Here is a 24,423-nt window from a genome sequence, read left to right on the forward strand (position 1 = left end):
AGGACATGTCACCAAACTTGATAATTTACGTTCGAGTGATGGGCAGCACTTGCGTTACAAGTAGTCTAGGAGTATGATTTGTCACCCTCTAAAGAAAAAAAAAAGTAGCATGATTTGTCGGAAACCTTAACAGCTGAAGTTATAGATGGATAGAAAGATGAAAGAAAACCAACCAAAGCAATCGCTAGTTTGTTTCTTCTATCCGCAATTTTTTTTTTTTTTTTTTTGTCAAAATTCTTCTATCCGCAATTTGCCCAAGTGAAAATTGAAAGGAAAGGAACAAAACAAAAAAACTGCTGGAAAGAGAACCTGGTACAGTTTAAGACCCAAAAGGAACAGTAAATTGGGGAATTGATTTACCTTTGGAAGACACAAAAAACTACGTCAACCTGGTGTCAGTTGCTTAGCTAATTTCATTCCCCCCATGATCCGACATCTTCAATCTTCCCCTGTTGTTCAGTGGCATATGTATCCCACCAGATGGAGAGTTTGATCTGGGAGGAGTCAGGAACAACGTTAACGTGTTGATCCCTGTGCTTTCAGACTGAGAACGTTTCTTTATATGGGATTCACGGTCTCGAATGGATAGAATATGCATGGGAATAGTTTTCGGATCTATAATCTATCGCAAAAAGTAGAGCAACATCATTATTATTAATTGGTCGGCCCCAGTATTACCGCTGTCCAAAGAAAGTTATCTGTAGTGTCTTAGGGGTGGGGGGGACTTAGGGGCAGGGATATAGATAGATGATTACCAGAGAGCAAATGGAAATACAATCCTGTTGTTCTACAGCGGACATAGCAATTTATACGGTTCTACACAAACGCTATTTGTCTTGTCAGTTGTCATTATGTCAAATTCTGCTTTTGCGGTAGAATTATATGTAAATTGTGCATTTAAAGGTAGCGTCTTTCCTGGTAATTTGTCTCTTTAATTGTGTCTAAAAATATTAATGCAAATTTTGTGCACAGGTTCTAGCTTGAGCCTTATCTCAGTTCAGACGTCTGGCAAGTGTCCAACTGGTGAATCCAGGCACCAAGTAGAAGATGGAAATGAAGGATTTCCTGAAAGTTGATGAAGCTGCATACACGCATGGGTTTAAGCCGGATAGGAACATAACACCCAGCTCTCGAAGAAGGATGGTAGGAGAAGAAAAATACATATTGCGAGGATCGTACTTTAACAAATATCCATCAGTAATGGCGCAATTTCCAGAATATTGAGCACACCCCCAACCCATTATTCTCATCGGACCGGTCATAATAAGATCTGCAACAGTTGCTGTGCAGTCATTGATTAACCAAATGATTAAGTTAAAGAATCCCCTGATTGAAAAAAAAAAAATTATATTCAGCCCCCAAAAAGATATGCAGCTGCTTGTTCTTCATTACCATCAGAGAACTTTAGAGCTTGTATAACTGCCTCTCTGCCAAAACCCAGCTCGACAAGTTTTGCAACTTTGGCTTCAAAATCCTGTCCCTGCACTCAAATAGATGATAAGTCTGAGGCCGGATCAAAACTTGAACTATCGGAACTATGAACATTTTACAGGGTTGATGATGGAGAAACACCAACTGGCCAAGTGCGATAGCAATACTGAATAGAAGACGGGCTGGACTATTACTCAAAACAAACTGCAAGACAGAATCTGGTATGAAGTCTCTCCCAACTTACCTGTGTCAAGTTGCCTTGTGAACCTCCTGAAACCAAAGAAAAACGAAATGGTAAAGTTTTCTATTTGTTGAAAAAGAAACAGAACCACAACTCACAAATATAACCACCATAAAATCAAGCTTAATTAAAAAAAAATTGATGTGGTACAAATTTAATCCATAGAAGCAATAGCATATGTTTGGGTATTTAAATTATAACCTGAAGGACCTCGCTTCGGTGTATTGTCTTTCTCTTTATTACCAGATGAGGCCTGGAAACGAAAAACGGCCAAAAACGTCATATCCATTGCAAAATCAGTTGAGAAACCAAACAAATAGGTAAATGATTTTAACAGAGAAACTCTCTCTTAAGCAGCTCTCACAAGAAGCAATATCTTCATACATGCATAATTCTATAACTTCCCCAGATCAAATACAATTAATCTGTTAACTCAAGATGCAATTGTAAAGAACAGCGTATCCACATTACATGCAATGCTAACTATAAGTTCAACTAAATAAGCAGACAATCCGGTGTCCGTTAGCAAAACCAGAACTTTCATAGTATTCAGTCTTAAGGGTAACAAATCTAGAAAATTGTAGGCAAGTCTTAATGTGAACTCATTGTCTGATGCTTTTTTTTTTTTTATAACAGCATGTATATATGCATCCAAAAGAAGCAGATAGAAGTGGAATAGTAAGAAAAGGCCGGGATAAATAGTATAACCAATTAAATAAACAAAAATTAGCAGTATCACAGGCAATTACAAGATTTATAGGAGATTCCTGAGTAGAAACATGGCATGATGAACAAGACACTTACTTGTGCCCCAGAACTTGAAGCTTCTTTGGCTTGCGTTCCTTCATCCAAAAAAGTAGACGGAATGTCCTTTTCTAAAATCACAACTTTGGGAATAAGCTCTAAATTGATCCAAAGTGAAAAGAAGCCTAGGAAAACGGAAAAGCAGAAATGTGGGACCAACCATGCAAAAATGGCACGGAAACCTCCCCTCCACCAACTCTCAAGACGTTCTCCTTCAGATCAATCATGCACTGCAGGCACCAGCAAAAGCTTGTTTTTATGAAATAAGTTTGACTTAAGATCACAGAACAAGATGCACCATAGAACTAATACATACCTGGTGCTTACGCAGCATATCCAATCCAAAAAGAAATTCCATATTAGGTGCATCCAATACCAGGAAGGAACATGGGTAAAAGATGTTGCCGATCTATCACAATAAGAGGGCAATAAGCACTTTTGAAAGTACTCGAACAACCCCATATGCTTTCACAGGAAGGCTATTTTCAGTAGACTCTATATATATATCATCTGAATTTTAGCAACAAAAACAAGCACTGACAGAATTTTCTCTGATATCACTTATATCTACAAATAAAGACTAATAGTGCAAGGAACTGCAAAAGCATTGCTTAACCCCGTTACTTAAGGCTTAGGAAGCGGCATTCAAAGGCACAAAGAAGCTAATTTTTTTTTTCAACAAACACAAAGAAGCTAATAGACCACCACTTTTACCTACTGGATGGGTTTTGTAAACTGTGGGGAAAGTTAAGCTCAGGGTCATATTCTTAATACTACTCGAAAACTACAGAGTTCTGATTTTTGTTTATCTGGGTTGACTCTTGCATGTATTACTTAGTTAAACTTAATAAATATGTACTTCTTGAATTATTTCCTTCTAAACTAATTATGACCTAATCCAGACAAAGTACATGGTAAGACGTGCCAGAGTAGAATGATTAAAAATGCATTAACAGAATAAACTTCATAAAAACAGTATATGCATTTCGAATTAGTCCCAAACTCACAGAGACATGAAAATAGATACATGCTTATCAAATAGAAATTGCAACAATATACAGCATCCATACTTTGATTGGAGCAACATGTATACGGCCAAGTATCTCTGATTGACCAACTCCATGAGCAATGCCACGGTACCGTGTATCTAAAAGCCTCAACAACCTGAAAGGTGGACATGTAGCAGCACAAACCTTCAATCAAGCATTAACAGAAAGAGGACAAATTTTCTGTTTATCTTTATAGGTAACCATCAGAACAAAAATTGTCAACAACTAAAAGTTCATTTTGTATCATCTTGACTAATCAACAAAGAAGTTGCCCAATCTAACAGGTCTGCTTCAGGAAAACTACAGTTTTCTACTCGGATCAGTTTAGGACTGAAAGTCACTTTTTACAACATTACAGTCGGGAACAAGATGCAGGTATAAAACTATGGAGTGGCAGACAATATATAAGCTTATCATTTGAATTTCTAAAAGGCCATGAAAGAACCAATCAAAATTTGAAAAGGACAAATCTGGAAAATGCATAAAATCAAAACTTGATAATTTCCAAAAGAATCACTTTCAAGCTAACTGGAAAAAAAATTGTAAAAATCGAGGAAAACAAAGCTATTTATAGTAACAAATGAGGCTCATACCCACAGCGTTCTGCACAGCTTTTAGAGATAATTGTAGACTGAGCACCACTATCGACAAAGGCCTGAAACAAAGATGGTTTCCTACTGAATCACATACTAAACAATAAAAGGGACTGCAAAGAAACAACCTAAAAGCATTCACAATTGAGTTTCTAAAAAAAATCTCAAAAGTATAAACAACATTCAAGTCTTTCCTTCTCATGGCACAGGATGAAGGGTGAAAGCTTGAGTAAACAATAAAAAGGTACATGAAGGAACCAGACTAATCCCTTTTACCATCTATATATACCTTCAGAGGTACTCCATTTACTTCCATGTCAACATACAACATGACCTGAAAGAAGCACAAACATGAACCCGTCATTGGTTAAAGAACAAAAGATATGATTTCAACACTGGTATTCTTTTATACATACCACCCTTGCAAAACCTTCAGGATTTTGTTCCAATGCAGCTGCCCAGTTCTCATCAATACCTTTCTGGCGAATGGCAGCTTCAATTCTCTTTTGAGCCTCCACATCAAATGGATCAGCATGGAGGAGAGCCTAGGTTACAAAGAGAACAATGTAGTGAATAGCCAGGTCAATAAAATGGTCAAGACATTCACACTACCAGGTTTACACTTATGGACTCGGTTGTGAAAAAAGGTCTGCAAATAGACTTGGAAAGACTGCACTTTTATAAAACAACATATAAATAAAAAGGTTGTTATAACTTCCCACCCACCCACTTCAGAGACCGTACTCATTGATTTGTTACAAATTGAAGCAAGTATCCCATTGCATGGGCTCATTTCTACTGCATAATGATGAAAACCAGAGTAGGATACATTTTGAGGCTAATACTGCTGCAGAAAACTGAGGGTTTTACACTCTCAAACAACCATTTTCTAAGACCTTCACTGTCCCAGCCTAAAATAACACAAACACTTCAGATACCTTCGATGCACCTAGCAAAAGCTTAAACTAAAGCTTTAGCATGATATTAGGCCATCAGTGAAGGAAATGAACCAAGCCACCATACTAAGGATTACTAGGTGCCGAAAGGATCAAGAACAAAATATCATCAACATAAGACACTAACCAACTCCTCATCTTGTTGACGCTGTAATTCAGCTCTCTGGCGATGACGCACACGCAATAGATCTTGCAAGCGGTCGAGATCATTTCCAAGAAGAACTTGAGCCAACTCTGGATCATTCTGTAAGTTGAAACAGTGAACGTACCCTCATTTGACTTCCCAGTTAGGACATCAATAATGTAACAGCAACGAGATGGAACAAAATACTAGAGAAGTATATAACTCTTTCAATAATTGTTAAGTAGAAAAGTGAAGGAATGCATCACACAGACACACAGACACACAGAGATACAGACAGACAGAGATGTTAAACCAACTCTACCTGAAAAAGTTGGGCCATTATATTAGAGTCATTTCGCAGGTGTTGTTGGAAAGCTGAAGGGTTGACAGCAGAACCATCTGGATTGAAGCCCAAATCATTTGTAGGTCTATTGTTATAGTCAAAATCACACAATTAGCATGAAATCACCCAGATAACTAATTAAAGTGAGTAGTAGGCCATGAAACTGATATAACAACCATAAAAGTAAAAACATGGTGCAAAATAAGGTGCAATCAGTGTCAAGGGTGCAACTCCTATGGAATTCGAAGACACAATAAAGTGTATTGATCTCACATTCCCTATTACTTCTCATATGCAATACAGCAAAAGATCATGGCTGCCAAGATTACATTTTGACACAATTAATAGCAAGTATTAAGCTGATAAAATGATGAAGGCATAAGATCCAAAATATTATAACTGATCACTAAGAGTTCTGCTTTTTCTCTGTTTTCTTTTAACAAGTAAACAATCACCAAAAGTATGGGATGAGGAACAGATGGTTCAGGTATTTCTTCCTTGTGCATGCCCTATTAACAGATAGTTTAGGTATATGTTTCTAGTTCTTAGAGCCACATTATGGTAGGGCAGCGTACAAATTCCTTATTTCTAAAGAAAATTCTTCTTGGTTAACAGAAAAAGAATTCTCTGATAGGAGATTGGACCACGATTAACATCATTCACTATGCTAATGTTACACAAATTGCAGTAAAACTCCTAAAGCTACAAACTTTAAGCAATTCAATAGCTGCAAAGCAGACTACTTGGCTTAAAGTAGGAAATTGAATATTAGTAGTACTCAACAGTAATTTGTCCCAAACAACAAAAAGGAAAAAGAAAAAACCTTTAGCTGTCAAATCGTCAATCCAAACGAGACCAATTTGCAGTATAACTCATAAAGCTACAAGCTTTTAGCAATTTCCCGAGGTGTGAAGAATACAACCTAGCATAAACTAGCAAAAATCAGCAAATTAGCAGCTAAAGAACGAAGATTAAATACCTAGATGACGACAAAGCATTGGCATTGGATACCATCATCACCAAATCTCCATCACCAATACCAAGCCCACTCAGTTTCTCCGCATTCCTCATCTCCGTCCCATTATATAACAGCTGCTGTTGCTGAAGCGGCACTTGTGTCTGATTATCAAAACATATGAATTACTCATCCAGAATTCAATCAATAATTTGGGGGATAAGAAATAGTTAAAAAGGAAGAAAAACTAACCTCGACTTCCAGTAGAGCTTTGAGGTTCTCAACCTGTAATGGATGAGTTGATGTATTGAACAAAGTAATCAGCGAAGACAAAACTAAAAAGGGAAATACAGGGGAAAGAGAGAAACGAGGATAAATTACGGATTCATCACGATCGACATCCAAGGTGAGAATTTGTTCGTCGGCGGTCATTACGGTGATCTTCATCTTTTTTACTCCGGTTGGACTCGTTTCTTCTTCTTCTTTTCGGATAAACTTGGAAAAAGCTGTAATTTTGTGATTGGTAGATGAATGAACTACACTGACTAAATAAACAGAATGCCTATATATATATATATATTCTTTTTCTTTGGGTCTTTCTTTTCTTATTGACAAAGTTATCTTGCAGGTCCGTTGACCGGCTCGACGGAGCTGGTTGATTTGACCGACGACTGACAGCTGCTTCGGTTTTTCTCTCTATCTCCGGCCGGGGGGCGGCGACCGGCGCTCGTAAATACGACAATTTAGCAAGTAGTAATAGTAATCAATTATAACCTCTACAAAGTCGCATAATTCCCGTTTGCTTTGTGTGGGCTTTTTATTTTGTATGGGCGCTGGTAAATGCGTTTCACGAGGACAGATTTTGGAGGCATTCGCATGATGGCGTTAGCTAAACATCTGTCATCGACCAAATATTAATTGATGGATGTAAAAGCCTTAATTATATTTTATATTTTTCACTTAATATAAAATTCAAATTATTTTTGTTAGTTACGTACTCAATATTAAACATGATCAATAATAAATAATTAAAAAATTTATAGCCAAAATATTACAGAAAACAAACTCTAACGTCATAAATATTCTTATCAACATATTAAGTTTAGTTGCTGAAATTTTTATAGTATTAAAGTTCATTTTTTGTAATGTTTTGGTTTTTTTTTTTATTTGTCATTGACCATGTCTGATAATAGATTTGTAACTGAAAAAAGTAATTTAGATATTATAGTATTTAGTGAAATATATGAAATAATATACTATTTTTTGATGTTATATGTAATTCGACCCCTAATGATAACTAGCAAATTCTACTATTTTCTTGAATATTTAGGCTGATATTAGATTATAAATAATACAGTAAATAAGAGACAATGACGAAATCATATTATTTGTCTTTTCTAAATATCACTTTTAAATTATTGGTTAAATCTAAATATTACAAGGTAATAAATTTTAAGGGAGATTAATATAATTTTCAAAAATTATAAGGAGGTCAGTGAAATAATTAGAACCAGGGAAGGTTTCTGAAATTATTCCTTGTTTAAAATAAGTGTTTCCCGAGGACAAGTTTTGGTGGCATTCGCATGACGCCGTTAGCTAGACATTTGTCATGGACCCACTAATTTTAATGGATGTCGACATATAACCCTTAATTAGATTTTACTGCCATATAAACTAATTAAAATATCTTTTTTTTCTTTTTAAATTGTTCTAAGGGGCGTTCCAGAACGCTTGCTAAATTACATTTAATACACATATTCAAATTTATTGTGCCTCTACATTTAAAAACTTTTTCCAATTAGTTTCACCCATGCCCCCAAAAAAAAAAAAAAAAAAAACACTCGAGGGCTGTCATTCGAGGTGAAATTTTTGCAGCTTAGGCCAATAGTACCAATATATAATTATTATAAAAATAGCTCTGCAAAGGTTCCATTCGAGGGCCAGGAAGAAAGACGGAACAGAATTGATATCCAGTCTTCTTGTAAATCGATTGTACCAGGACAAGACTCACATGGAGAGGCAGGCAGCAGCATTCGAAGAGGAAATTTTTAGTTCGAGTTCTCTTTTTCCTTTTTTTGCGGCTAAAAGAGGCACTGAAGAAGGTTGAGGCTTGGTAGTTGCTGAGGCTACTGTAAAAGCTTTTCGAGTTCTAATAAAATCCTGTCGTTCCAGAGTACAGACCAAAGGGCAAAAAAAAAAAAAAAAGACAAAAAATCTCAGCCGCCGTGCAGTTGCTGCTGCCTAGAATCTGATCCAGGATCATAGACTTGATCCCAAACCCAGTAGTCTAATTGTGAATTGAAATAATCGCTGAATACCAAGTTGGCTACCTGCTCAAACGCAAATTCAATTAACAGGATAATGCTTGCTGCTGAACCTGGAGGCATATATTCTTGTTCCGCAATGAACAAACTTCTGAAACCACAATGCAAATGTAATTTACTGATTAACGTAGATGAGATTCAAGAAAAAACCAATCATGAATCAAGTGTTGAACAGAAAAATCACAAACTTAAAAGAGTAGTAGGACGATACAAAAGAATCAGGGCGGGGATAAAGCAGCAGCACTATAATGCTCGAGTAAATTGAGCTTGCAAATCCAAAGTAACGGTAGAAGAGAAGATGACGATGAAAAGAGCCTATTCTATTCTAATAGGGAGGAGGGGCGTTGAAGCCTAAGAAGGGCCTCTTCATGGAGGAGCCGCCGCATGAGGAGGCGGCAGCGGGATCACAGGCATGCAGGGTGTCCTCCAACTTGTGAAAACCATGCTTGAAAACTCCAAATCCAAACAAGAATCCGATGACTATCACCGCCAAAATCAGGCATGTGCAGAACATGCAAATTCTGGCCCCACAACACATGTCGGTTCTCGATTCGGGACAGCCTTAATTCTGATAGATGGTCTAATGTTGTTTGCTTTTTGGATAAATGATACTCCAGAATCCTGATAGCAGCCTGGGAAGTCGAGAAAACAGAGGAGTCTGTTGGAGTTTGGGAAGGAAGGATGGCAAAGTCTGGTGAGCGTTCAAGAAAGAGTTGGGTTGGGCTGCTTTTTGATAGGTGAGGAGGCAGACGATAGATAGATAGATTTGTCCTATGAAGCGGTTACTCTACGCATTCTGTCCGTTAAGCAAATTAAATCGTGCACAACTCCACCTTACCATCCTTGATTACCCTCTCCTGTCAGAGATGTTTCCCATATTCATTCCCTTCTTTTTTTTTTAAGCACTCGAAGGAAGGAAGGATGAAATTTAAGAAGTCATTATTAGTAACTTATTTCTTCTTTTCGCAGGTTAGTTCATCCACAAATTGCGATTGTAGCAATGCACCCCCCGGTTTATGAGAAACTGCAGATATATTCCTTTGTCAGTTGCAATTTTTTTCTTGTGTTATATTTCTTGCAATTTTTGTGTTATACTTGACCAAAAACCTGTAGCTGCAGCTGAATTTGGACAAGACTACCTTCAAAAGTTACGAGATATATATATATATATGTTTTGGGCACCTTTAAAAGGATTCCACAGTTCTTGGTTTATGATTCTAAGTCCACGTCTTAAAGCATGGTGAATGTTTAGTTCTTATTACTTAATAAACTGGAAATTCTTCTAAAAAATAAATGGGTTATACCATCACAAGGGGAAAATGGTTAATTCAGTCCTCAAACGTCTATTCTCCATCCTTTAAAATAAAACCGTGACCCATTGACATGTGACTATTGTCCCACCCTACCAAATACTAAACAGGGGGAATATATGAAGTGGACTCCTGTCCGCCGAACCTGATATTATCCTCACCGCAACCAGCATGAATGATTTTAATGAGATAAAGGGTACAAAAAAAACATATAGAAAACCATATAAAGCTCTGTTAGCATTTTCCTATCCCCAATCTACTATCTTCTATAAATATTAATGTCCACCGCAATATTCATCAATCAACAAATATAAGATACTCCCTCTGTTCTATTGAAAGTGTTTTATATATATATATATATATATATATATATATATTTTGTTGTTCTAAAATATTTGTTATGTTTGACATTTCTAACAAATTTATACTCTGAAATTTCCCTTATACCCTTCATTAATGATACATAAAGACAAATGTGATGAGATTATTTTCTACTTTTTACTTTGACCAGCACATGATTAAGAGTAAAAGTAAAACAGAAGGAAAAACTTTTTGATAGAGTATGCTATGTATAAAAATACATATTTTCAAACATGACTAAATATATGAGATGAAGAGAGTATAAGATACGGATTTAGAATATAAATGTGCGATCTAATAAGGCATTAGTCTTAGTGACTAAGGATTTAAGAGTGGCATTCAAGGGTTAAGAGTTATAATTCTCGTCACTATGAGTTGGTTGCAATGTTATCCAAAAGAGAAAAATAAAAAGAATTCAGCCCTTTTAAATATTGAATCCGTGAATTCAGCCCTTTTAAAGTTTGAAGACTTGAGATGGAACTAAATGTTCGGCCCTATTAAGGAAGGTTAATGTGGGCCGTAGACATACATTGATCCTGGATGGTCCAGAGAAAATAGAGTTATAACTCTCGTCACTATGAGTTGCTTGTGATATTATCCAAAAGAGAAAAATAAAAAGAATTCAGCCCTTTTAAATATTGAATCCGTGAATTCAGCCCTTTTAAATTTTGAAGACTTAAGATGGAACTAAATGTTCGGCCCTATTAACGAAGGTTATTGTGGGCCGTAGACAAACATTGATCCTGGATGGTCCAGAGAAAATAGACCCTAACCGTATAAATGAGAAGGGACACTGTTGGCCCAAGTTGGAATCGACTGTTATGGGTTTGGCCTTGTATTAGTCCCTAACAACAAGCTTGGTTGATAGGGATTCTAACAGAAGTCTGAGGCTCTTGGTTCCATTCACAAACTCTCTCATTTCTTCTCTTCCCTCTTCTCGAAAGACCTGTAATCTCCCTTTGGACAAAGAGCTTTTTGTTTCATCCGATCCATCCCTTCTAAAAAAAAAAAAAAAGGCCATTCTTGTTTCATCAAAAATCCACATATTGTTGCCGATAAGGCTTACTCTCCATCCTTTATCTGCTTTTTAAATTTCATCCATTCCCTGTTAAAAAAAAAATCCATAAATTGGAGTAGAAAATGAGGAGAATATTTCATTTTTCGTGTGTAAGTTTTTTTACTTTAATGTGTACCTTTTAGAAAATATGCTAATTCGATGTAGTTAAAGCGTCTTGCTCGGTCATCTTTTATGTGTATGATGATGATACTACTGACAAGTGTGCATATAATAGTAATACACTCCAAAGATAAAAGAGGAAGATAAAATAAAAGATGGAATTAAGTAACATGGGTAAATTTGTGCTAAAACATGAATAAAACTCCTAGTACCCTAAATAACATATAACATCACAAGCTTATGTCTTTTGCATGGCCAAGTTTGATGGAGTATTTGATTTGATAGCAATTCAATTTGTAAGCGGTAATTTATTTCGTGCAAGATTTAAAAATCCATTAAAGCATTGAGGGTTGGATAAAAGGCTACTCTTTAATCGTGTAGGTGCATCACAAAAAAAATAAAAATAAAAATGGTTGCCTACTTAATCTATCCAACATTGCCATGCATGGTCCTCATGGGTGATCCAGCAGTAAACGGACTTTTAAGGACGCTTGTGGTATTGAATTCGAATTTTACCCTAGACTTGAACCCCCGTGACTTGTTCGAGGTCGCTGCGTGGGGCCGTGGCTCATTCCTACGATTTGATGTGCCAGCTCGGGTCCTAAGGATTCGAGTTAGGGTATGTTCCAGATTACAAAAAAAAAAAAAACACTGCCATGCATGGAGAGTGCTTCAAATGAAGGAAAAGGAATACCAGAAACAAACGCTAAGGTTGTGTTTGGATTGCATTTTTCACCATTTTTCATGGAAAAATTACTGTAGCGATTTGATATATGTGAGGGAAAAAATTGATAGGAAAATGTGATCACGGAAAACGATAATATTTTCCGACGGAAACAAGCAATCCAAGCATGGCCTAAATTGTCCACAAATAATTTTCAATTTTTTTTAACCTCATATACATTATTCATAGGAATATTATATTATGAAAAATACTAATATACATATTACTATTCTATTTTTTTTTTTCAAAACAATCTCATATCCAAATACGCTCGAAATAAGAATAGATCTCCAAAGAGAGACAAATTCCGGCAAACAATAATAATAATAAAAGAAAACCTAGTTGCCTTATTACCCGCATCCATCTTCTTCTCTCATGTATGCTACACAGTGTAGTAGACTCGCAGTGTATTTTGGTCTCCCCAAAGTCTCCAAAATCCCATAATAATACTCAAATCCCGTCCGTCCCACCACCACAGTTGAAACTGAGAGAGAAAAAAAGACCCACCCCCGCATCCATCTGGGCCTCTGGTCCCTCCCCCTCCCTCACTCCCTTCTTCTCTTCTGCTCAATCGGATCTTAAATCTCCATAACTCCGCTTCCTTCTTCTATACTGTGGAATCACACACGCACACACACACACACACACACACACATAATTATATATTTGGACTCCGTATATATATTTTACGCAGCAGAACATTTTTTTGCAATATTTTCTCAGATCTCAGTAATCTGGAACTATCGGGATTGTGAGATTAGGAGTAATTATAATTGGATAGATGGCTTCCCCTGGCAATCCAAATCAACCAGGTGGAGGACCATTTGATATGCATAAATTCTTCAAGCCCTCTTCACCGTCATCTGCTGCTGCTGCTGCTGCTGCTGTTGTCCCCAACCCTACATCTTCTACTCCTACTCCTCCTCCTTCTTCTTCCCCCAATCCCCAAAACCCTAATAACCCTAATTTGATTTCTGGCCCATTCCCACCTCCTTCCGCCTCTTATCCACCTCCTACTGGTGGCGCCCCTGGTGGGGCCTACTCCTACGCTCCTCAGACCTCGCCTTTCCACCACCATCCTCCACCCCAATTTCACCACCACCACCACCATCTTCCCCAATTTAGTAACAGTGGTTCTAATCCTCAACAACTTCAGCCGGATCCCTCCTCTCAGTTTACTAGTAATTTGCACCAGCAGAGGTCCATGTCCTTTCCTACACCCCCGCTTCAGCCTCCTCTTTCTGGCCCTCTCCATCACCAGTTCCCCCAAAATCCCGGTAATAATAACAATAATGTTGGCAACAGCAGTGGGAGTAATGCCACTAACCAGAATCCAGGGGCGAGGCTGATGGCTTTGTTGAGTGCTCCGCCTTCTACCCTCGAAATCCCGCCACAACCAGCCATGCCAATGCCTCCCATTCAGCCTACTAACTCTGGGGGATCAGATTTTTCCAACCCCCAAAGTTTGCCCATGATGGGTTCTGGCCCGAATGTGGGTTTTCCCCATCCGGGGCCAATGCGGATGCCGAGCAGTAAGCTGCCAAAGGGGCGGCATTTGATAGGTGATCACGTGGTTTATGACATTGATGTTAGGTTGCCGGGTGAGGTGCAGCCTCAGCTCGAGGTTACTCCAATTACCAAGTATGGTTCAGACCCTGGTCTGGTTCTTGGAAGGCAGATTGCGGTGAATAAGACTTACATTTGCTATGGACTCAAATTAGGAGCTATTCGGGTTCTCAATATCAATACGGCATTGAGATCCTTACTTAAGGGCCTTGCCCAGGTTAGCCTAATTGCTTTGCTTGATCTATATCTGTCTTGATTATGCATATGTTGAGTTTCACATCCCTGGATATGATCATGGTGAACTTAGAGATAGGATTTTGGGAGTAATATGCAATAAGTGTGAATTAACTTCTTGGCTTGAATGTTCTGTGGTGGTACTTGGATGAACTTTTGTTGTCTTATGGATTGCATGGGATGATATCCAGTGAGAGTGAGTAAAATTGTAGATTCAAGGATAATTACCAAAGAAACTACTCTAGATTCCTTGTATACACTCTGATTATAGTGATGCTGTTGGGTTTTCTTGCATGTATTGCGGTAACTAGAATTGGAATACATACGGTATATTTTGGTGTGGACATGGGAATGGCAATATCAAGAGTCGTGTCATGTTCGAATTTTCTTTCCCAATTCTAAGGGAAGCATACTCTGGGGCTTGCTATAAACGGTAATGCTCGACACTAGGAATTTAGGTATTGGCTTTTAGTTGGGACCCAGTTGAATTTCAAGATCTCACAGCCACTAGGGGCATAAGAAGTGTAATTAAGACTGCTGCTTGTTGTTCTTTTTGTCTTCTTTTTTTTTTGGTTTTTTTTTTGGGGGGGGGGGGGGAAGGGGTTGGAATGCCATGCGGTTTGGTACTTTCCATCTATTATTATATTAATTTTTCCCACCTCCATCTTACGCGCTGGCAGTTTCACGCGTCACAGGATAGCAGGAGTGATATTAAGTCGAGTCAAGCTCGAGTATCGCCATACTTGAGCTCGAACTCGATGCCTAGTAGCAATACTCGAGCTCGAGCAAGAGCAAGTTGTTTGAACAAAGCTCGAGCTCGACTCGATGTAATATTGGGCAGGCTCGAACTCGACTCAATAGAATTCGAGAAGTTGGCGAGCTCAATATTGAGCTTTAGTACTCGAGCTCGACAAATGGTTAGGGTTGTAAATATTGCAAATAATCAACCTAAAAAGGTGATTTAATTATTTATAATATATTAATTAAATATTATGCCAAGTACTCGATAGAGCTTATTGAACTCTCGAATATATGATATACATACTCAAGCTTGACTCGAAACCTCAATCGAGTAGCTTGAGCTCGACTCGAACTTGCTTGATTAAATTGCGCCCCTTAAATGTGAATAATTTATTTTTTTCCATGGTCCAACAAAACCATCAAGGCCACAATCGCAATGTATCCTGGCTTGTCCTTTACCTTTTCTTTGGCAGACGTTGAAAGAATTGAAATCAGGGAATGTGCTATTCATATCTGTTTGTGCAGTATAACCCTATTCATATCTGTTTGTTCATCCCTTTCGTACAGCCCAATTTGAGAGGAACATTGGTTTGTCACTGTAAACTATTCTTAGAATATATGTTGTACCAAACTTTGTTGGTAATGGATTGGAAGTGATAGTTTGATTTCTTTATTGAAATAAGAAGTTCTCAGGTGCAATATATTTTTAAAAAGCGTATTATCCAGTGCAAGACCCCTCAGGGGATAAATCCGATTTTATGACCTTTCTGGTGTTTATTCATTTTCCTAGACATGACATGTGGCCCAAAGTAATTATTATCGACAGCTGTTGGGGTTGAGAGGATAAGAATGATACGCTCAAAAGTCGGACTGAGTAGTCAAACATTTCATCGCTGGTTATCTGAATTTTTTAAGAATATGCTTAAATGGTATTAACTCAACTAAATCTGGGAACATTGTTAATACTATCCTCATTATTAATAATCATGGAGTGGCTAATGCACTCACTGGAATTTCCAAAATATGGAAGTCATTTATGTCAAATGCATTTGTAGCTTTAGTGGTACTCTGAGATTATATATACACACACAGAGACATAGCGCGAGTAAGTTTCAGAGATATAAGATAACTTAGTTCTTTATTCTGATGCTTAACCGTGGACTTTCTTTCTTTGTAATACAGTTCATCTTGTTAATAATAGATTTCACGTATCTCTCACATTGATTCCAATTCTTTGCCTGCTACTTCTTAGCATTTATCTGTTCAAAATTTGCTTATTTTATGAAGAGATTACAATTTCCTATATCTTGTTTTCTTCCTGAGAGAGCAAATTATGCAATCTATTAAACTACTTTAGTTATACATGTTATATTATTTATCAGATTTTGGTATGGAGATCTCATTGCATGTGGATAATGCTAATTTGGTCGTCTGTTGCTGTTGTAGAGCGCATTCCTCCAATCGCTGCTTAGTTATTGTGCATTAATTTGTTTCTCTGTTTATTAAATTTATCTAAGTAATGTGCATTGTTTCAGAGGGTCACAGACATGGCTTTCTTTGCTGAGGATGTTCATCTTTTGGCTAGGTAGTATTCTTGTCTGTTTTTATCACTTTCAATCTTCCTTTTGCCTTTGTCATGCTAACGTGCATCTCTACAGTGCAAGCGTAGATGGGCGTGTATATGTTTGGAAGATTACTGAAGGTCCAGATGAGGAAGACAAGCCCCAAATTACCGGAAAGATAGCTATTGCAGTTCAGTTCACCGGAGAAGGTGAATCCGTTCATCCACGAGTCTGTTGGCATTGTCATAAGCAAGTATAAGTCCTTCCAACTGTTCATTTATATCTACTAGTTTTGCTCTGTTTTTCTTTGTGCTTAACTTGTAAAGATAATTACTTTCAGGAAGTTCTTGTTGTTGGCATTGGAAGGCGTATCCTGAAGATTGATACCACAAAGGTCGGAAGAGGAGAAGCATATTCAGCAGAAGAACCACTCAAATGTCCTGTTGATAAGCTGATTGATGGGGTACAACTTGTTGGGAACCATGATGGAGAAATAACCGATCTTTCAATGTGTCAGTGGATGACCACTCGTTTGGTGTCTGCTTCAGTGGATGGCACGGTTCGTGATTATCTTCTTTTCTTTTTGGAATATCTTTTATATGACCTGCAAGATCTTCATCCTTTTGTGGGATAGAGGTTTTTAGATTTGTATGCAGTCAAAGGTGTTGGTATTTACTTGTTATGGTTAAGCTTAGTGTCATACACCTCGTTTGCCTTCCTCTTTTATGTGGTTTCTTCTCTTTTCTGTTTCGGGGTTTTCAGTTTTTCCTTTTATTTTTCTATTTTCATATTTTTTGAGTGGCTTTGTGCAATGACTTGAACCCATTGGATAAGACGTGTACTCTCAAGTTTTCTACAGTTGGATGCTCCTGCTTCAATAATTTCACTTCCTCCGATGTTAGTGGCGTTTCGTGATCAGTGCATATATGCTTGTACCCTTGGCAATTTATATATCTGGTGATCTAACAATAATCTAATACCATTAGCTTGATTCTTTTAGTGTTTTTTAGCTGAAAAAGGTGCACTCTTAACTGTTAATCTCATTCAAGAAAGTTTTTAGGACCTTTTTTATTGTGGTCACCGGATGGGAAGATTGACAAGTAGCAGAAAATGTGTGAGGTAGTTGATAGAGAGCCACCATTTACAACTGTTATGTGAAGCCCACTGATTTATTTGATTGCACCCATTTGGGAATGTTGGACAGTGCTTCCTATGTGCTTAATGTCGTCAAAATTTTGTTTAAATGTTTTTGCTGACTTGAACATATGATTTGTCTTCTAACAGATAAAGATATGGGAAGATCGCAAGATGCTTCCAATTGCTGTGCTGCGGCCACATGATGGTCAGCCGGTTAACTCTGTTACATTCCTTGCTGCCCCACACCGTCCAGATCATATCATACTCATCACAGGGGTGTGTAATTCATAGTTCTCTTTCTTCAAAAATGTCTTAGTTTAAGCATTTAGTTCAGTTATGCTAATCATAATAATTAAAATATGTTCTCTGTGTTTCTCTTTTTACTGAGATTCATAATTACCCAAGTTTGGAATTCATTTAGATTATATGTTAGTCATATTGAAATGCAATATGCTGTCATGCTTGTGTATTGATTCTCAGTCATCCATCTAACATCTTCATCTAAATTTACTTTGATCCAGCTATGGGTTTCCACTTGAAAGGAAGAGCCAATGTGTCATTTCTGTTGTCTTCTGTGAATTTACAGAATGTGCATTAAATATTAGTATAATCTGAATACTTATTCCTGATCATTCTTTACAACCAAACCTAATGTGGAGCTTGCATGTCCGTTTCCCTTTTTTCGTGGCTCCGTTGGCTTTTCACCTTTGATGGTTCTTTAATTTACAAGTGATTTCAGAGGTTTCTATACCTGCAGCTACAGAGAGCTAAAGCTTTGTATCAGCGACTACAACTTAAATATGCAACATTATGAAAGCAGACATTTCTTAATCATGAAATGTTATGAAAGTAGACATTTTTTCAAACACAACCTAAAATATCAAGCAGGAAATTCCATCTGTGATATAGGGACTACTATCAAATTTGACTTTGGCTTTAACATTTTTTATCTGGGATTTTCTTGGTTTGTTGATATATTCACTACACTTTTAATTTGAAGCTATTTTTTACCCTATCTGACCTGTGAAAACTGTTAACAGGGTCCCTTAAATAAGGAAATAAAGATATGGGCATCAGCAAGTGAAGAGGGCTGGTTGCTTCCCAGTGATTCTGAATCTTGGCATTGTATTCAGACTTTAGAGTTGAAAAGTTCAGCTGAAGCCCGTATCGAGGAGGCATTCTTTAATCAAGTTGTTGCATTGTCTCAAGCTGGTCTTCTCTTACTAGCAAATGCCAAAAAAAATGCTATATATGCGGTGCACTTGGATTATGGTCCAAACCCAACAGCAACCCGAATGGATTATGTAGCAGAATTTACTGTCACCATGCCAATTTTGAGTTTTACTGGGACTAGTGATTTGCTACCTCATGGTGAACAGATTGTTCAGGTGTATTGCGTCCAGACACAAGCTATTCAGCAGTATGCTCTGGAATTATCCCAATGTTTACCACCCCCATTGGATAATGCAATGCTCGACAAAGCAGACTCTATTGTATCACGTGACGCTCTCAGTAATGATGGATATGTTTCTTCTGAGCTCTCTGAAAGCAGAGCAACCGAAATACCTTTATCTGGTTCTGCCCCAAAACTCTCCATACGAGACATTGGTTCTGAGAATGCTGCTCCTGTGATACATCCAGTCAGTTCAGTTTCTGTTGAGTCAGTTACCTCACAGGATTTTGTTGCTTCAAGTATGGAATCTAAACCAGTTTCTTTGCCAGCAGTAACTGCTAATGCTGATATTGCTTCCATCCCATCTCCTCCACTTCCTTTGAGTCCTAGGTTGTCTCGTAACCTATCTGGTTTAAGAAGTCCCTTGAAAAGCTTGGACCCAGGGTCCTCATTTAGCGATCGTGGTGGAGATGCAAAAATCATTGAGTATTCAGTTGACAGGCAATTGGATGCAATTCATCCAACTTTGTCTGATGTTCCTTCATTGGATGGTGAATCTAGAAACGAAGAAAGTAAGGTTCTGCGTGATGATATTTCCACTACTCTCAGTCATCCTGTTCAGTTCAAGCACCCCACTCATCTTGTGACACCTTCTGAGATATTGATGGCCAATTCTTCATCAGAAGTTAACCACATTAATGAGCAGAAAAGCGAGGGTGAATTAAATATTCAAGATGTAGTAATCAACACTGACGGGCGAAATGTCGAAGTGGAGGTTAAGGTTGTGGGTGAAACTAGATTTAGTCAGAATAGTGATATTGGTTCTCATGAAGAACTTCACAATTTTGTATCAGAAAACAAGGAGAAGTCATTTTACTCTCAAGCCTCTGATCTTGGAATAGAGATGGCTCGAGAATGTCGTGCCTTGTCTCCTGAAACTTATATTGTGGAGGAAACTAGACAGTTTGACGCTGCTAGTGGAAGTGAGACCCCAGCTCAACCTTCAACTACTGAAGAGGAAGCCCGTGACTCTGCAAAGGATGTATCTGGAAAGATTGCCGATTCGGCTATTCCTGCACCTGTTCAACAGACGACAGCATCAAATTCAAAAGGAAAAAAACAAAAGGGGAAGAACAATCAAGGATCTGGCCTATCGTCCCCATCACCCTTCAATTCCACTGATTCTTCCAATGAAGCCGGTGCAAGTTCAACTATTCCCTCTGTAGAAACTGTATATTCGCAAATTCAGGCAATGCAAGAGTCGATAAATCAGGTGATTCCTTACACGGTTCTATGTAATATTTCATGGATTTAGCTTAGCTTGGCATGTAGTCAGTATGCCTAATCCTATTTTATATGGTGATTTTTTGTTGGAACTGGTTTTCTTACTTGTTCATTCATATTGGAGGCTGGCTCCAGTGTCGTGATTAATGCTTTTATACAGTTGATTGTCTAGCACCCTATTTACCTCAACTGCTACTAAGTTTTGGTTGAATCTCCAGTAAGTAGCATGAGTATGGCTCTTTGTGCCTTTGAACAATGCTCACTTCTTAATGTTGCTTGAGCTAGTAGCATAACTTTTTTCTTGGACAAGTGTCTCTGATTCATCATGGTGACATGCAGGCTAATCAACACAAGTACCATAAATGAATGAACTCAAGTACTTGGAAACCTTTTTAACATGGTAGTGCTGCATCTTAGATACTATTTTACGATATCCTGCCATCTGAAGTATTATGGTCCCCTAACTTAAATGTGCTGTACTCGTGCCTTTAAACCTTACTGAGGGCGATAGAGATATTATTCCTGGTATAAATCTTTCAAGAATTAGTTCAGCTGGTTCGCCATGAATTTTTAAGTCTAGAGCTTGGTTCAGCACTTTTTGCCTTTGTATGAGCAAATCTTTCAAGATACAGAAATGTAATTTTTTGAATATTACTTTTTTATCAATTTGTTGATGTATGCTTTTTGTTTGCTCTCGAACCTTACAAGAAGAAATGGGAGCAGCAACCTAGTTACCAAGGTTTTTACCTTCTGATTTTCTTATGGGTCAGCTTAGAAAAATCACATTACATTGTGCTTTTTTTTTTCTTTTTTAAGAGGGACTGCGGTTTCAAGATTTTTTTTTTCGCTGCCGGAATTTTCTAGAGTGAGTCAACATTCCTTGACCAGACTACTAGCCCAACCAAATAAAGGATTTGCGCTTTGTTACCAACATGCTTGGTTTGTAGTTCTCCTATTTATTTCCTTCCTGCCATCTCTTGCAGCTCATGAGTATGCAGAAAGATGTGCAAAAGCAGATGAATATGATGGTTGCTGTCCCTGTTACCAAAGAGGGCAGAAGACTTGAGGCAGCCTTGGGGAAAAACACAGAGAAAGCTGTCAAGGCCAATGCCGATGCACTCTGGGCTCGTCTTCAAGAAGAGAATGCAAAACAAGAAAAGTCATCACGTGACCGCACACAGCAAATTGCAAATCTGATTACTAGTTGTTTGAACAAGGACTTGCCAGCTATAGTGGAGAAGGCTGTCAAAAAGGAATTAGGTGCTGTTGGTCAAGCTGTAGGAAGGACAATTACTCCCAGTATTGAGAAAGCAGTATCTACTGCTATTACAGAAGCTTTCCAGGTTAATATTCTTAAGATTTAAGCCACCGGTTGGATGTGCTTTTACTATTATCTAACTGCTTCTCTGTGACACAGAAAGGAGTTGCTGATAAAGCAGTTAATCAACTCGAGAAGTCAGTCAATTCTAAACTAGAAGCTACTGTTGCTCGGCAAATCCAGACACAATTTCAGACTTCTGGAAAGCAAGCTCTCCAAGTGAGTCAGAGAAATTCAAATCATTCTGCCATATCGTCTATGTTATTTCCAATTCGTGTTTTAGTCAACTGGAAATTATGAAAACATATATTTAGTGGAAGAATGAAGATTGGCTGAAGTTCTTTCTGGATGATCTGAGTTTTTTTTTTTTTAACTTGTGACTAAGTCAGGTTTGCATGTAAGGCTTTTATTGTGTTGCAGATTCTTGCTAAATGTTCTTATACAGCATACAGTTAGGTGTAGGTGTGTTTCTATTGTCAGTAATAGTTAAATATTAATGAGACAATTAAGTTATACATTCATGCTTATGTGTATTCATCTATGTGCTTTAACTTGTTGATTGTCCAGACACGTCATTCGCATGAACTGCTTTTCTTCAACTTGTCATGGTTAGAGAGTTTAAAATTTCAATATTGTTCTAGGTTGTAGTTGTTGAAGAAGATGTGTTGATATCTTTCAGGCTATCTCGTCCTGAACTCATTTGTTCTAAGAGTGAAAATTGGTGTTGCAGGAAACTCTCAAATCGAGTTTGGAAGCTTCAGTTATCCCAGCCTTTGAGATATCTTGCAGGTCCATGTTTGAACAAGTTGATGCTACATTCCAAAAAGGAATGGGTGAGCATGCAACTGCAGCATTGCAACAATTTGATTCATCACATTCTCCCTTGGCACTTGCTTTAAGGGTATGGAGTTTAAGCATGTCTGTCCATCATATGTTTTGTTCCATAACAAAGCTATCTTGTCAACAGGATCTTTCTGATTGAACTGTAATATTTACAGGATGCTATTAGTTCAGCATCATCAATGACTCAAACTCTGAGCAGTGAGTTGGCTGATGGTCACAGAAAGTTGTTAGCTCTCGCTGTTGCGGGAGCAAATTCAAAAGTTACCAATCCACTTGTTAGTCAGCTCAGCAATGGTCCATTGGCTGGTCTACATGAAAAGGTTTGTCCGCTCATGTTTATCTTTAGGTCTTCTCAAGGCCACTTGAAGTTTTTTCTTCTCATCTTAGCTGCGTATTCCTAATCCATCCTTTTTCATTTTGGCCCTGTGTGGTCTTAAATAGCTTGAGGCACCGTTGGATCCTACTAAAGAGCTTTCTAGGCTTATAACTGAACGTAAATATGAGGAGGCTTTCACTGCAGCCCTGCAGAGAAGTGATGTTTTTATTGTTTCGTGGCTGTGCTCCCAGGTATGCTGTTTGTCTCACCTAGTTAGGATAAAGAGTAAATGATGTATAAATTAAAAAGCTATCCTCGTTCCAAGTGCCTAGGGACGATTACTGTGAGTTACTGAAAGCATAGTTGCCTGATTTACCTTCTCTTAAGGTAGCATAAATGCATGGGCACAATTGCTCTTGCATAACTGGGTGTTTCATGAGATTTCACTTTTTGTTTTTCTGGTAGTCCTGTTTTAAGTGTCCTCGTCAAGGGAAGTCCAGTTTACTTCATAACTTAAAGAGAGAATCTCATTCTGCTTGGGGTCTGTTTTATTCCGCTTGTATTGTAATTTTATCCTCCATTCTACTTGTATTTGCGTTTTTACCCTCCGTCAAGGAAGATGATATTCTTAGTACTATTTTGGCCTCAACGTTCCTTTTTCTTGGGTTTTCGGTCATTGCTGTTAATGTATTTTTGTACTCATCTTGGTTGTCTATATGGTTGATCTACTTACGATGTTCATAAACCATCTTTAGCTACTTTTGCTTGTGTTCCCATTAAGTTTTCCTTTGATATTTTGTGTGTTCACCAGGTTGACTTGCAGGGGATCTTGTCCATGAATCCTCTACCCTTGAGCCAAGGGGTTCTCCTTTCTCTTTTACAGCAGATATCATGTGATGTCAGCAAGGAGACGCCAAGAAAATTGTCCTGGATGAGGGATATATTATCTGCCATAAATCCTACTGACCAAGTGATTGCAGTTCATGTGCGTCCTATCTTTGAGCAGGTTTACCAAATATTAAACCATCATCGCAGCCTTCCATCAACTTCAGGTGCTGATCTTTCCAGTATCCGTCTAATTATGCATGTCATCAACTCCATGCTGATGACCTGTAAATGATACCTGAAGTATCGCCATAATAATGTGGACATAAGGTCGAAGGAGAAGGATTTGTACAAAGTTTTAGGGACTGTTATGGAAAGGGATCTGGTTATGTAGAGTAAAGTACAATTCCTTTATTATCCATTCCCCCCCCCCCCCCCGGCTCTTCCTATTTTTCTTGTATCGTCTTGCATATGAAAACGTTAAAATTTGTGCAGTAATAACTGTGGTTCTCGAGTTCTGTTGAGTCTTTGGTTGAAAGGTCTGTGGATATGAGGTTTTGTATCTATAGAAATACCAGCATCTCATCTGCAACAAATTCTAAATGAGGGATTTATTTTTTCTGTTTAATACAATAATTGGAAACTTTTCTTTCTTTTTTTTTTGCCCCCTTTTTTAGGGTTTTTTTCCCTCAATGGGCCTATAGATTCTGTGGAAGTAATTCGTTCACTTGTACGATGGCCCTTCCTTCTCTTTCCACTGGCCGTTCCTACTTCTACTCTGATTCAAAGCTGTATGTAGGTGCTGTTGAATCC

The 24,423-nt window shown here is 37.9% G+C and overlaps 3 protein-coding genes across 4 annotated transcripts; 1 reads left to right on the forward strand and 2 right to left on the reverse strand.

Moving 5' to 3' along the window:
• Nucleotides 1-1,141: 1,141 nt before the first annotated feature.
• Nucleotides 1,142-7,282, reverse strand: LOC113772124 (DNA damage-inducible protein 1). The gene is made up of 15 exons (XM_027316683.1): nucleotides 6,878-7,282; nucleotides 6,749-6,781; nucleotides 6,521-6,660; nucleotides 5,521-5,626; nucleotides 5,202-5,318; nucleotides 4,535-4,663; nucleotides 4,408-4,452; nucleotides 4,119-4,180; nucleotides 3,547-3,640; nucleotides 2,793-2,885; nucleotides 2,637-2,706; nucleotides 2,477-2,547; nucleotides 1,874-1,925; nucleotides 1,676-1,701; nucleotides 1,142-1,480 (listed from the first exon to the last, which is right to left on the reverse strand). The coding sequence occupies exons 1-15, from the start codon at nucleotides 6,941-6,943 to the stop codon at nucleotides 1,352-1,354; spliced, it is 1,233 nt and encodes a 410-aa protein (XP_027172484.1). The 5' UTR covers nucleotides 6,944-7,282; the 3' UTR covers nucleotides 1,142-1,351.
• Nucleotides 7,283-8,915: 1,633 nt separating this feature from the next.
• LOC113772343 lies at nucleotides 8,916-9,554 on the reverse strand. The gene has a single exon (XM_027316935.1). The coding sequence runs from the start codon at nucleotides 9,356-9,358 to the stop codon at nucleotides 9,146-9,148; it is 213 nt and encodes a 70-aa protein (XP_027172736.1). The 5' UTR covers nucleotides 9,359-9,554; the 3' UTR covers nucleotides 8,916-9,145.
• A 3,564-nt stretch (nucleotides 9,555-13,118) lies between these two features.
• LOC113770135 (enhancer of mRNA-decapping protein 4-like) lies at nucleotides 13,119-24,265 on the forward strand. Of its 2 annotated transcripts, none has more exons than XM_027314508.1 (12): nucleotides 13,119-14,174; nucleotides 16,468-16,517; nucleotides 16,591-16,747; nucleotides 16,835-17,053; nucleotides 17,779-17,907; nucleotides 18,672-20,297; nucleotides 21,292-21,651; nucleotides 21,726-21,845; nucleotides 22,357-22,527; nucleotides 22,625-22,789; nucleotides 22,911-23,036; nucleotides 23,609-24,265. In XM_027314508.1, the coding sequence occupies exons 1-12, from the start codon at nucleotides 13,173-13,175 to the stop codon at nucleotides 23,903-23,905; spliced, it is 4,422 nt and encodes a 1,473-aa protein (XP_027170309.1). In that variant the 5' UTR covers nucleotides 13,119-13,172; the 3' UTR covers nucleotides 23,906-24,265. The 2 variants fall into 2 exon arrangements, with proteins under 2 accessions (XP_027170309.1, XP_027170308.1); XM_027314507.1 differs by having other exon boundaries at nucleotides 13,120-14,174; nucleotides 23,597-24,265.
• The last annotated feature ends 158 nt before the right edge of the window (nucleotides 24,266-24,423 follow it).

Source organism: Coffea eugenioides, chromosome 5, assembly GCF_003713205.1.
Source record: "Coffea eugenioides isolate CCC68of chromosome 5, Ceug_1.0, whole genome shotgun sequence".
Taxonomy (NCBI): Eukaryota; Viridiplantae; Streptophyta; class Magnoliopsida; order Gentianales; family Rubiaceae; genus Coffea; species Coffea eugenioides.